Raw genomic sequence first — 13,906 nt, 5'->3', positions numbered from 1 at the left:
GACAACATACCTGTTATTGTCTTGCAGAAGTGTTCTCCAGAGCTGTCGTCTATACTCTCAAAACTATTCAACAAGTGCTTATCAGAGTCTTGTTTTCCAGCCTGCTGGAAAGCCGCATCTGTTATCCCTATCTTCAAAAATTCTGGGGAGCGATCTGATTCGTCTAACTACCGTCCCATAAGTCTTCTTCCTATCATAAGCAAGGTTTTTGAATCTTTAATTAACAAACACTTAATTTCTCATCTTGAATCTAACAACTTACTTTCTGACCATCAATATGGATTTCGATCTTCTCGTTCTACAGCTGATTTGCTAACAGTAATAACTGACAGGTTTTATCGTGCATTAGATGAAGGTGGAGAGGTTAAGGCCATCGCTCTTGACATTTCAAAAGCGTTTGATAAAGTTTGGCATGCTGGTCTTCTCCATAAGCTTTCTTCTTATGGTGTATCCGGCAACATCTTTAAGATCATTGAATCCTTCCTTTCCAATCGTAGCATAAAAGTTGTCCTCGATGGACAACACTCTTCTTCTTATTCTGTAACTTCAGGGGTTCCTCAAGGTTCTATCCTTGGCCCTATACTCTTTTTAATTTACATTAACGATCTTCCAGATATTCTCACATCTAAGGTGGCATTGTTTGCTGATGATACTACCATTTATTCTTGTCGTGATAAGAAACCAACACCCTCTGATTGCCTGGAGGGGGCATTTGAGCTTGAAAAGGATCTCACTTCTGCTACAGCATGGGGCTCACAGTGGCTGGTGAACTTTAATTCAGATAAAACTCAATTTTTTTCAGCCAATCGTTATCGCAATAATTTAGATCTTCCTATATTTATGAACGGTGATGTACTCGATGAGTCACCTACTCTTCATCTTCTAGGATTAACTCTTACTTCCAATCTTTCTTGGAAACCATATATCAAATCGGTTGCAAAATTAGCATCTGCTAAGGTTGCATCTCTTTATCGAGCTCGCCACTTTCTTACTCTGGATTCTATTCTCTACCTCTATAAATCTCAAATCCGGCCTTGTATGGAATACTGTTGCCATATCTGGGGCGGATCTTCTAATGATGCCCTTTCTCTTTTAGACAAGGTGCAAAAACGCATTGTAAACATAGTTGGACCTGCTCTTGCAGCCAACCTTCAACCATTATCACATCGTCGTAATGTTGCTTCTCTTTCTCTTTTCTACAAATACTATAATGGGCACTGCTCGAAAGAGCTAACGTCTCTTGTGCCATCTACTAAAATTCATTCTCGTGTTACTCGTCATTCAATTAAGTGTCATCCTTTTTCTGTGACTGTTCCTAAGTGCTCCAAAAACACTTATTCGTCTAGTTTTTTTCCTCGAACATCAGCTCTTTGGAATTCGCTTCCTTCATCTTGCTTTCCTGATTCATGTAATTTGCAATCTTTTAAATCGTCCGTCAATCGTTATCTTGCTCTACAATCTTCATCTTTTCTCTTACAGTAACTTCCAACTTTAATTAGTGGCTGCTTGCAGCCTTGTTGGAAGCGAAGATGTTTAAAAAAAAAAAAAAAAATATCTGTTTTAATACATCATATCATATCTTTCAAGTAAGTTACATCCTGTTTAATCATTTTAATTGTTTACAATTTTTTATATCTTAATATGTCTATTACCTTTATTAAAATTGTTTTTAAGCATATTTCTTTTTATTTTTTATATCGAATTAATAGAATGTCCCAAATTGTTAAAGATGAAGGTTTGTATTTATTTACGTGTGTATTATGCTACTGATTTGTATCATGTTACGTAGTTAATTCTTAAATATATGTGTATTATGCTACTGATTTGTATCATGTTATGTAGCTAATTCTTAAATATATGTTTATTTTTAGTTGCTGAATTACTAAGAAGTAAGTTTTGTTCCATTTTGTTATAATTAAATGTTATAAATTGCAGTTCGTATAGGTTTGTTGATTTAAATTAATTCAATCCAGAAAGATTAAATATTTATTTTAATATTGAATTATTTAAAGAGGTTTAAGAAAGAATCGGCTTCAATATTTGTTTGCTTTTCTGTTTAGATGACAACAGTATCATTGGAGAAAGTAAGTTAAAAAGCATTTTTACTTTTTAAAAAGGAAAAGATTTACTTTTTAATATTTCTGTTTTTTTTTTAAGTATGTTTTAAATTTCAGGTTTTTAAAATCTTATATATTATAATCTTAAATACTTTTAATTACTTAAAAAATATATCTATATTAAATTACACCAGGTTGTAGAAAATAGCTATAGTTTAATGATAAGGTTGTAGACTGTTAGAGCCGATTATAGATCTTTGATCTATTTAATCTATTTAATAACCTACTACCAAAGTGAAAATTTACTATCAGTTGTTTGTTTGTTTTTCTGTTTAGTTGACAACAATGAAGAGAGAGGTAGTAAGTTTAAAAGGATTTTTATTTTTTTATAAAGTAACTAAAATGTTTTTTAAAATATTGTTGTTGACTTTAAAGTAAAACAGTAGGTTTTTATAATTTTATACAATAAACCCAAGAACTTAGGTAATACTTAAAATTATATTGTCAATAATAGAGAAGAAATTTAAAATTCTCAGTAAGACAGCTTCTTATTATTTTACATCAAAATAGTTTAATTAAAATTTATTTTCTTTAGTTGATCAAGAGAGAGCTAATAAAAGTATTAGTTACATTAGTTTAGTGAATTTATTTTTAAAAAGTTGAGTAGATATTTTAACGTCTATACATTTAAGTGCTTTTATTGTTTAGACACAGAATTGAAGACTGAAATAAGTCAGTGTTTTTGCTATTAGATAATTGTTAATAGGAATTTGTTTATTTGTACTGTAACTGGAATTTAAAAACTTCAAGTACTTAAGCTTTATTTTCTTTTTTCTTTTAGGAGAGTTGGAAAAAAAACTAAGTATAAATTATATGATTAGTATAGTTAAATAAATAAAGCATTTGTATCTGTACACTCAGTAGTCCAATTTTCAGTTGTCACATTTTAAAAATTGTCCAGGAGAGAGTAAATAGTAAAATAATTAGTCTTCATTGGCTTTTTTATTCTTGATGGTTAATTTTATGTTTTATTTAATTTGTCTTGAGGCACATGAAATATAATTTTGATAAAAATAAAAAGTTAAATAAAAAAAGTGAAAAGTCATTTCTGAACTACAGACGTTTTTCCTTTGAACATTGTGTGGAAAACCAGACCGTTTATATTTACCAAACTTTGTTTCACATTGTTGCAGGAAAACAGTCTTTATACATGTGTAGATACTAAAAAAACTAAAAAGGTCTCATACATAACTCATTTTCACAAAAAACTGGATAACCGACCTTTGTCTTCTGAGGTACAGATATTAAAATTTAAAGTTTATTTTAATTTTTTTAGTTTTGGTTTAGTTTATAGTTAATTTTAGTTTAGTTTTTATTAGTTTTAGCTTCAGTTATCTTTTTTCTTACTTTAGACAACTTCATGGAAGAAATGAGGGGATTAGGTAAAAAAAATTATAGTTATATATTTATTTATATGTAAATATAATTCTGTCAATTATTCTGAGGTATATTTTTTGTCTTTAGTGTCTGGTAGAAGCATAACTGGTAGGGCTGTGTTTTAAATTTTATATATTTTTTATGGAGAAATATGTGCAATAGGTGAAAGAATTATTTAATATAAATATGACATTTTTAAACTGTTTGCATTTTACTCATATTTTTATCAAAATTAAATTTCTCACAAGTCTTTTTAATTTACTTTTTTTAAATTTATTTTTAGCATCCTCTTCATTCTGTGAAAATGGTGAGGTTATGCTTTATATTTTGATTTAAAAAAACTGTAAATACTTTTAAATTTTATTATATCCTTCTATTTGTAATTTTAGAGTCGTTAACATTTGAGGAATATCAAAGATATCGCTCCCAACACCAGGGTCTCTCTCGGAGAGGTCCTTCAATAGGTGGTGAAGTAATGGCGGTATGGATGAGCCATCCTTCAAATGGAGGGCTCATCCATACCAGGGTGTTGGGAGACACCGAAGAAAAAACAGCAACCAAAAGGTTGTAAATGTCTTCTATCAGTGAAGATATTTATAACTTTTTTGTTGCCGTTTTTTCTTCAGTGATTTTTTTTTTTTAGCTTTGTAATTTTTTATAATATACTGTTGTATATTTGGTTTGTTTTTGTCTTTTTTAATTGAAATTTTATTTGTTTTTCACCAATTAAACTTAAATATAGTTAAATTGATTCACTACCCAATCATCATAATATGATGCTACATTCTATTTGTTAAAAATAATTAATTGGTAGTTTAATTTATTGAAAACACTGCTTTTAAAATTTACTATAAGACTATTTAGCTATATAAATGCAATTTATTTATATCTATTTAATTTTTTAATATTTTTAGTTTGGCTCCTTGAAGCATTTGTTTTTTTGCTTTTTAATTAAAATATTTTAAATCTATTGTAATGTCTTTTAAATTTAACTAAAGTTTACTAAAAACCAACGTGATATAACGTCATAAAACAACACTGACAAGTTGCATCATGACAGCAGTTTAAGTATGACAACAGGCTACCGAAAAGCAGGTAAATTGTATTCCAGTTTTTTGTTTTGTTTTGTTTTGTTTTTCTTTTATGTCTACTTATCTGTTACAATTTTTATTTTAGGTTTGTCATATGACGCATTAATGCAATATAAAAGATCAAAGTTTACATATTTTTTACAATTTGTTATACACATGTTTGATTGTAAATCAACTTTTTTTTGTTTGAAACGTATTTGTACTCAATTGCTTAGTTATTTATAATAAATTTAATTAGTGTGCATTTATCGTTTTAAAGACAATTTCCTTTTTTAAAGAAACATGTATCAAGGGGATACCAAAAAATTAATAACTCATAAATAATTTATGTTCACTTCATATTAATCTTATTAATTAAAGTTCATGTTATAAAAAATATAACAAGAATTTAGCTTTAATCTTTTGTCAATTTAAAGTATGATGAAGTGTTATTATTTTGTGTCAGTAACTAAAAATGTACTGTGTTGAACTTAGTAATGTCTAGGAAAATGGTTCTGCCATACACTGATATGACCTATGTCAGTTGTAAATTACTCAAATAACGTTAAATAATTGGTAAATTATTTTATTTTAATTTTACAGATGGTTTAATTTTTTAATTTGAAGGTGTTTTTCTTACAGGGTATTAGTTAAGGTTTCGTAACTTTAAATTGTGGAAAACAGCCACTATAAATTAAGTAACAGACCGACTGTAACCCGTATTACGGGTTGCTTTCTGCTAGTTTGTTTTAATATACTTGGCGGGTGATTTGAATCAGCATGGATGTAATTTAATGTATTATCAGGTTTGAATTAAGGTTTAAAAGTGCAGTCACTAAGATTTAGAGTCACGTCAACGTAGCTATCAATTTTCATGTTACATTGTATAGAAATCCGTTTTATTTTTTCCATTTGAGGGCCGCTTTTATTACTAAAAACTGCCAAGCCATCGTCACGATATAAACCAACCTCAAGCTTGTTATAACATTTTGAAATTTGAAAAAGAAGAAATATTCCTACCAGCTCACAAACCTCTGCACCGTTGAACGCTCCCATGGAAACATCAAATAAACCACTTGATTGCTTTATCCAAACTTGATCATTATTAAAAAGCAAAGACTTTCTTGCATGAAAAATTAGAGTTATATGTTTTCTTTTTTTTAATGTTAGGTGTTGCTTTGCAAAATTGATAGAGTTTTTAAGAAGTGTTTCACTGATAGAAGGGTAGAAGTCAATAATATCAAAAACTAAAAACTTATAAAGGTGTTTATCTTTTATGGTCTTAAACCAATCGATAATATTGTGAGTGTTTTTTCATTGATTTAATTGTAATATATTTCTTAGGTCTGTGTTAATTTTAGAAAGAATATCTTTACTAATTCTACCAATCTCGTTTTTAGCAGGATTCAATAAACGGACAGTCGCATTGTTTTCAAAATTATCTTTATGGTCTTTTAAAGTGATAAAACAATCGGAAGATGTGTTAATGTCAATTTTATTGAAAACTTCATGTTTTTTCAAAAGACATTTACCTTCTAAGTTTACTTTATTTATTATGTTTGAGTTGGATAATTTGTAGTTTGAAATGATGGCATTTCTTAACAAGTGGTTGTAATCATTCTTAGATAAATTGTAAAGATTGGTCGTTTTATCAGCATACGTATAAGTTAGGTTAGATTTTCGAATACTGTTTATATCTTTTTTTAATTTATTTTGAAAACTTCTGTGCACCTTTCGAAACTTAATGTGTTTTACAAGATCAATGAGTTCATTCTCAAAAGCTATCATTTCTGTAATATCTGAATATCCACACAAAAAAAGACGCGGGAGTAAAATCTTATACTACACCGGTTTTATTCTAATACAAAAGTTTCAATTTGCTTGTTTGATTTGCTGAATTTTTTTGTTTGTTTTAAATTCAAATTTTTCAAGATTGAAGATTATATTTTTATATTATTATATTAGATTTTTAAGATTATATAAAGCTGTATAAAACAACAATAAAACAATACTGCAAAGTTTTTTTGTCAATATTAAAAGTTTTTGTAAATAAAAAAACAGGACTGTAACTGCTATAAAAAGAATCTCTGTCCGTTGTTTAATAAATGTTTAACAAGCAATATTGTATATCAAGCAACTGTTACAACTGATAATCTTGATTCATCTTCTAATGAAAAATCCTATATTTGGATAATTGAGACTCCTTTTAAATTAAGATACGCTAATCACGTTAAATCATTTAACATCTCTAAATACAAAAATAATACTGAACTCTCAAAACATGTATGAAAGTTAAAAGAAGCTAATTTAGTCCCTATAGTTAAGTGGAAAATTCTCAGGCGATGTAAAGCATATAATCCAACATCCAAATCTTGCAAATTATGTCTCACCGAAAAATATGAAATTCTATATTATAAAAATACTAATTTATTGAATAAAAGGAGTGAGATTGTTTCTAAGTGTAGACATAGAAACAGATCCTTTTTTCCCAATATGACACTGGCGATTAAAAAAGATGTTTTTCCATATTATTATTATTTTTATTATTATTATTGTCATTATTATTACTATTATTATTATTTGATGTCAGAACTCATTCCATTGCTTTTTTAATTTTGTAACGGTGCTTTAATTGTATTTTTGAACGGTTTTTTCTTGATTTAAATATATGGCTGATGAGTGCCACAAACGGCATGAAACTTTAAGTACCGTAAAAAAGTTGCTTTTTTTCATCTTACTTTTTTTATTTATTTATTGATCTATTTTGTGATTATTTTACTTTATATTGATCACTAAAGCCAGCACCATTAGAAAGTTAATATATGTTATGTTATTTTTGCGGATTAATAAAACTAAGTTAATAAATTCTTAAAAATGTTCTTTAATTTCCTAATTTTAGCGACTAGATTTTATTTTTTTAAGAGTACTAAAGCATTGAAAACAGCTGTGCAAACATAATTACACTAAAAGAATCAACAATCATAATAATGATTAATAATTCTCTTACTTTTATTGTTTTAGACAAATTTTTTTTAAATTTTGTGATTTGTTTATTTAAACTTAAAAATTGATTAAAAAAATTAAACCACTTGAATTTTTTTATATAATGGAGTTGGATACATATAGAGCCATGGAAACCTAAGAAGCTAATTTCAGACTCTTTCATATACCTAAATATTTTTAAACACCTTCGGTTGTATAGGAAATCAGCAAAATAATTGCCTAATAACTTAAAGTTGATTACTCAAACAGACCAGCCCTTATCATCCCATTCACCACCAACATCCTAAGACGAAATCTGATTTATAACTTCAACACTAATGACCAGACTAAAATTTGAAGCAAAATATTATTACTAAATTTACCAAATAAATTTTACTAAATAAACAAAAAATCATTAAAATCAAAAGTTAAAATTGCCTCTAATAAACTCCATTGTTTGTTTTTTGGTTGATGTAATTGTTGTAAAAAAACCAGAACAATTCAACACATTCAATATCAGAGATTTTTATCGGTCCAATAACATATATAGTCAATTAGACAAGGTGATACAACACAAGCATGTAATGCTAGAATTATAGAACTTGTTAACATTGTATTTGTTTTCGCTTTGTATTTTACATGGTGAAATAAAAATTAAACATATAGCAAGTTAAAAAAGCAATCTATTTACTATTTAGTAGTAAAAGAAATATAAAAACTCTTACAGTAACATCTAAATTCTTCTTTTTTTTAATCCTCCAGGATAAAGAAAAATCTGGATCTGTGATACCAACAAGAGCATACTCAAATAAAACTCCAAATACAAAAATCATACAAAATAGCATATAATAATCAAGACTCCGCAGGTTTTTGGAAATTGGTGCTGTCAATCGAATACTATTTGTTATATAGACTATTGCTAAAAATGTATTGATGCCTAAGAGTAAAAAAAGCCTGTGATTAAGTAGATCAAAAATAATATAAAAGCATAATGTATTATAATTAGCATAATTAAAGCATAATGTATACATGTAAGTTAATATAAAATATAGGTAGCAGAAAAACATTCTACTTCAATACTTCATACTAAAACAATACATACCAAATGATACACGACCAGGAATTGCTTTATAATTTACAAAAAAAGACACCCAGCTTAATCCAACTATGAGAATACATGGAAAATAAGACTGAATAAAATGTGCAGAAAAATCTCGATGTAATATAAATGTAACCACCAAGACGTCATATGTCACTGAAATTAATACAAAACTACATACAATTACACTCATACATAAAACAATATAATTTATATATAAACAAATACTGCTGTTGTAAGGTTTTCCAAACAGCAATAAAAAAAGTTTTTAATCATTTTTTAGTTGCAAAAATTCTATTTATCTAAACAGTTTATTAAAATAACTTAAGTTTTTTTTTTTTGTTGCATAAAATTTTAAAAAATGTCAATATTTTATATGTCCGCCATGAGCTGCAATTACTACCTTTATAAGTATTAGCATGAACTTAACAAAAGCTTGAATGGAAGGAAGTGCAATTTCCTTCCAGGCCTTCTGTAGATTAGCTTAAAGTTCACCTTTGGAACTAAGCTAGGTTCCCTGTATCTTGTGGAATAAAATTTCCCATAAATGCCCAATGAGATTCATATCAGGGCTCTGTGGGGGTCGATCCAGCACTGACACATCTGACTCTTCAAGGCATGCTGTCGCTAACCTTGCTTTGTGGCATAGAGCATTGTCTTGTTGATACATAAAATCAAGATTTACACAAAAAAAATTTTTGGCAGACAGCATCATACATGTTTCTTCAGTATTGCAAATAGCATCATATTTTCCTTCATTAGCCACTACTGTCTGCAACACATGGGCAAAATATAAGCAGCTTATATAAAAAATTTATTGCCAAACCCTGAAAAGTCCAATTTTCAGCTATTTTGAGATGCTGGTAAATTTTTCTAACACTTTCATTTGCTCTAAGATTAACAGCATATATGGTCATTAAGTCCAACTATCTTAAAATGTAAACATAAACTTGTCATGTTGTCAATTATCAACCGTTGGATGCATTATTAAAAACCAATGTCTCTCTAACCTGCCTACTGGCATGTGTAAAGGGTGCAACCAACTATAAGTCATTTATTTACAAAGAAAAAGATATGGCTGGTTGTCCCCTCCTTAATCTAGTCTTGATAGTAAGTAGGAGCAGAAAAAAAGTTTAGTTATTTACAGTGAGTCCACACTTATTTATATCCACTTATTTGGTTTTAAATGCATAAATTTTGCAAAAAGTATTTTTTTACTTTTTGTGTATTTTATATTTTGTGTATCAACAACACCATTTTTAAATTATTTAGAGATCTTTATTGTTTAAATGTGATACTTTAAACATTTACACAATTAAGGAGTATAGTATCTCAAAGTCAAAAATTATTGATATTTTCCAAAATAATGTTGAACAATTTTTTAAAAGATTTCCAAAATGTATAAAGGGTATTAAAGAATTTAGTTGCTAAAGAATGAACTATTTAAAAAATTATCTGGTAGAGGATTCATATAATTATTTTTTAAATAATTAGATTCATCTAATTATTTAAAAATTATTTATATGAATCCTCTACCAGGTCATTTAATTCTTTTTCAATTCTTTTTTTCTTCTTGGACACTTCTCACACTTGTGAGATATGTCCCAGAAAGATACATGCTTCATCCAGCAAATAAACAATATTATGGCCTTAAAAGGACAAATGATGTCAATTTTATCTTAATTATATCATCAGACTTTAGCTTTTCTATCATTTCTGGTAAAGTTCTAGAAAATTGCATAAATGAATTGCTAAAGATGAACTTTTTTTCAAGTTATTTTCAATATTAAAACTTTCTAATAAGAATTTTTTCTTATATATGAAGCTCACCTGCAAAAACAGCATATAATAATCATTTTCTCATTATTTTTACTTGTTTTCCATTAAATTAAGTTCTACAACATGTTAGTTAATAATATATTTTTTTCAATCAAAATATGATTACATTGTTATTATGATTCAATTTATCTTGTTCTGCTTCACATTGATGTCTGAATCCACTGTCCTACTTGTGTACTGAATTATTAGCAATTTATTCAGTGATTAAATTCTATTTTATTATAGGTGATATACTTATAATAGAATAGAATTTAAAGAAATAATGCTTTCAATTTAAAATCAATCATTTTTGATTTATTTTAAATTAAATTGATTTTTTACTTATTTTTAAAGTACCACTTTTGAACCAGAAACAAAACTTCAAAAATCTCTAAATAGTTAATACCCTATTATTTGTGCCTCAAACCAATATAAAGACCAGATCAAGGAGGGGGCCAACCATATCTTTCTTTTTGTTAAGAAATGACTAATAATTGGTTGCACCTCTCAGACAGGCCAGTGACAGGTTAGGGGGTACTGGTTTCCAATAATGCATTTAAACATTAATAATTGAAAAATAGGGTTATTTAAAAATGCTGGCATTTTTGGCGTAAATTTGACAAGTTTATATTATTTGCATTTTTAGAGAGTTGGGTCTAATGGTCTTATATGCTGTTAATCTTAAATCAAAAAAAAAGTCTTATAAAAATTTACAAGTGCCTCAAAATGGCCGAAAATTAAACTTTTTAGACAAATGGGCAATATACTTTTAGATATATTTGAGTTCTAAACTGCAACAAGCTGCCTATATTTTGCCCATTTATTGCAGATAGTAGTAGCTAATCAGAAAAACTACCTGTAAAAACTTGTGAATGAATAAAAAAAAACTACAGTTAACTTTATATTAGCATATTTTAGCAATTTTCAGATTTTTCCAAAGTTTAGGAGGTCAAAACTTTTCTCTTATATGATACAAGCTAATAAAAATGACTTTTTTAAAGAAAGAAGTATCCAGAAAATAGTTCTAGAAAAAAATGAGAGACTTGCTTAAAGTGAGGAAAAAGGTATACGATTTTAGTGTTGTCTATTTTGACCATTTGTAAACAAAGGGGGCCACTATGTTGTGTTTATAAGGCTAATATAAACTATTGGATGTCTGAAATTTCAAATTTAATTTATCAACATAATGCACATAATAAAATGGTACTAATAGTTTCATGCCTAATCATTGGCCATGTAATACAAATCAAGAAACAAAAAGACTGTAAAAATATATAATTACAGTGGAGTGCGCTCTACTCATAACAACAAACAACAACATAAAAACAAAATTAAAAAAAAAAAAAATCATAAAACGGTTGCTTATCACCTGTATCAAATTTTGCAAAAAGAAATTTGCTTTTATGCCTACATTTAGATACTAATTCATTCCTCTTATTTAATAAGTTATCATTGGTGTAAGATATTATGACTTTTCATATAGACATAGGTTGCATCATTTTATTGTGGGATTGTAAGATCTACAACGTATTACAATTTTCTATTCAATTGTTGGGTTTACGTCACTTTCTTTTGACCTACATAATTTATTAGATAATTCAGTCACATTTTTATATTTTTTGATGATAGAAGATTTTGTATAGTTAGCGTATCTAAGTATGAATACGGTTTCACTAACTCTAAAATACACTTTTATATTTCCATCCAGAGTGCCTGGGTATAGAGTGGCTCAATACATTATGTTTTTTACAAGGCACTATTGATTTAAATGACACTTGCCTTTTAATAATACAATTGCAATGTTTATTGGAATCTGAGATGTTATTTTTTATTATATGTTGGTTATAAGAGTTAACAATTGATTTTATGTTTGGCATACAACTGTAACACACCTTTAAAATATTTCTATTTAAAATCTTATGGTACTCATGGCCAAATTGGAAGTGTTTGTCTATTAAATCCAAAAAGAGTTTACCAATTTTGGTAAAAACATTTTTACTATATGGAAGGTTAAACCAGATTATATTGCGCTTGCGGTTATTTGATAGAGGTTAGATAAGTTTCAGAATATAATTAAGTTTAAATTTGTAGCCAGACTTTTTTAATACATCCTGATAAAAATTGGCAGAGTTTCATTAGATGAATTAGCTGACAGCCTAACTTTATAGAACAAGGAAGTTGCTTTAAAATGCTAGGAGGGTGATTGGAATCAACATGTATGTAACTTAGTTCATCATTTATGAAACAATCTAAAAAGTTTGGCTATTGAGGTTAAGTGTTATATAAATAAAGTTCACAACTTTAATGTTGCAATGTATAATGATAGATTTTAACATTTTTTTTTTGTTTCTTGATTTAGATTACATGTCTGATGATGATGACGATGATGATGATGATGATGATGATGATGATGATGATGATGATGATGATGATGATGATGATGATGATGATGATGATGATGATGATGATGATGATGATGATGATGATGATATATATTTGGTTTAGAAACTTCTGATTTTATTTTTACCAGCCAGTTTTTGATGGAGTTTAAATTGGGGGTTCTAAGAAAAAATCCCCCTGGAAATAATCCTCCTGAAAAAATCCCCTGCAAAAAAAATATATTGATATATCATTTATTTTATGCAATATTTAAAAAAGAAATCCAGGGGGATTTTTTCTCAGGGAGATTATTTGGAGGTGGAAAGGGGTTAGGGAATTTTTTCCTGTTACCAAATTGCATGAACTGTCTGGTCATAGGACAACAACAACAATCACAATTTCTTGAAGCCATGTTATGATAATTTTTGTCTGATGGCAAGTTGCATGAAAATATCAAACTTTTTGATTCAAAACTAATTAGACAGATTTTCTTCAAAATTTACAAATAATTTGTGGGATTGACATTCTTACTTTGTTGCAGAAAATGTTAACATGACCGTTGACATCGATTGCATCCCAAATCATATTTGAACATTACTTAAAAGAAAGTGCAACATATCTGTTAGCCAACATATCTGTTAACTGTGTTTATTAGCAGAGTTAATTTTAAAGCCTGAAAAGATACTTCAAAGTTTTTCAGAAATCTTTTTATCTTTTAAGTGCTAATATTTATATTAAGTAGTATTTAAACTAATTATTAATAACGCTTAATTTATGTTTTATATTTGAACTTAAAAAGTTTAAAAAATAAGATATATCACTCACTATCAAAATCTCCAGCTTCTGTTGTGCTATTTGTAGTAATTTTAACCTCATTGTAATCTGGTATGTGTAGATTTTTTTTGCTACCTTCTATTGGAACATCACTCCAATTCAAACGCACATAGTCTGATGATTTAGGAACTAGTTAAAACAATTATGTTCTTTATAGGTCAAATTAAATTTTTTTTTAAATAAACTAGATACATTTAAAGAAATAAAATACTTTAAATAAACTGAAAACA

General features: G+C 27.8%; 1 protein-coding gene and 1 long non-coding RNA gene across 2 annotated transcripts in view; one reads left to right on the top strand and one right to left on the bottom strand.

Annotated features, from left to right (window-relative positions):
* LOC100198644 (glutamate-gated chloride channel) overlaps positions 1-13,906 on the bottom strand; it is a 60,251-nt gene that overhangs the window by 8,198 nt on the left and 38,147 nt on the right. Inside the window, exons 7-9 of the mRNA XM_065801332.1 lie at positions 13,668-13,805; positions 8,649-8,801; positions 8,272-8,483 (exon numbers count right to left, since the gene is read on the bottom strand). Of these exons, the coding sequence (XP_065657404.1) occupies positions 8,272-8,483; positions 8,649-8,801; positions 13,668-13,805 (503 nt within the window). The remainder of the gene's footprint in view (positions 1-8,271; positions 8,484-8,648; positions 8,802-13,667; positions 13,806-13,906) is intronic.
* Positions 1,562-4,827, top strand: LOC136082340 (uncharacterized). Its single transcript, XR_010639611.1, has 7 exons — positions 1,562-1,735; positions 1,872-1,889; positions 2,061-2,084; positions 2,394-3,499; positions 3,582-3,801; positions 3,884-4,589; positions 4,671-4,827. It is a non-coding gene; the product is annotated as an uncharacterized LOC136082340 (long non-coding RNA).

Source organism: Hydra vulgaris, chromosome 07 (genome assembly GCF_038396675.1).
Source record: "Hydra vulgaris chromosome 07, alternate assembly HydraT2T_AEP".
In the NCBI taxonomy this organism is placed as follows: domain Eukaryota; kingdom Metazoa; phylum Cnidaria; class Hydrozoa; order Anthoathecata; family Hydridae; genus Hydra; species Hydra vulgaris.
Note: the sequence above shows the minus strand (reverse complement) of the source record. Positions and strands in the feature narration are given on the sequence as shown.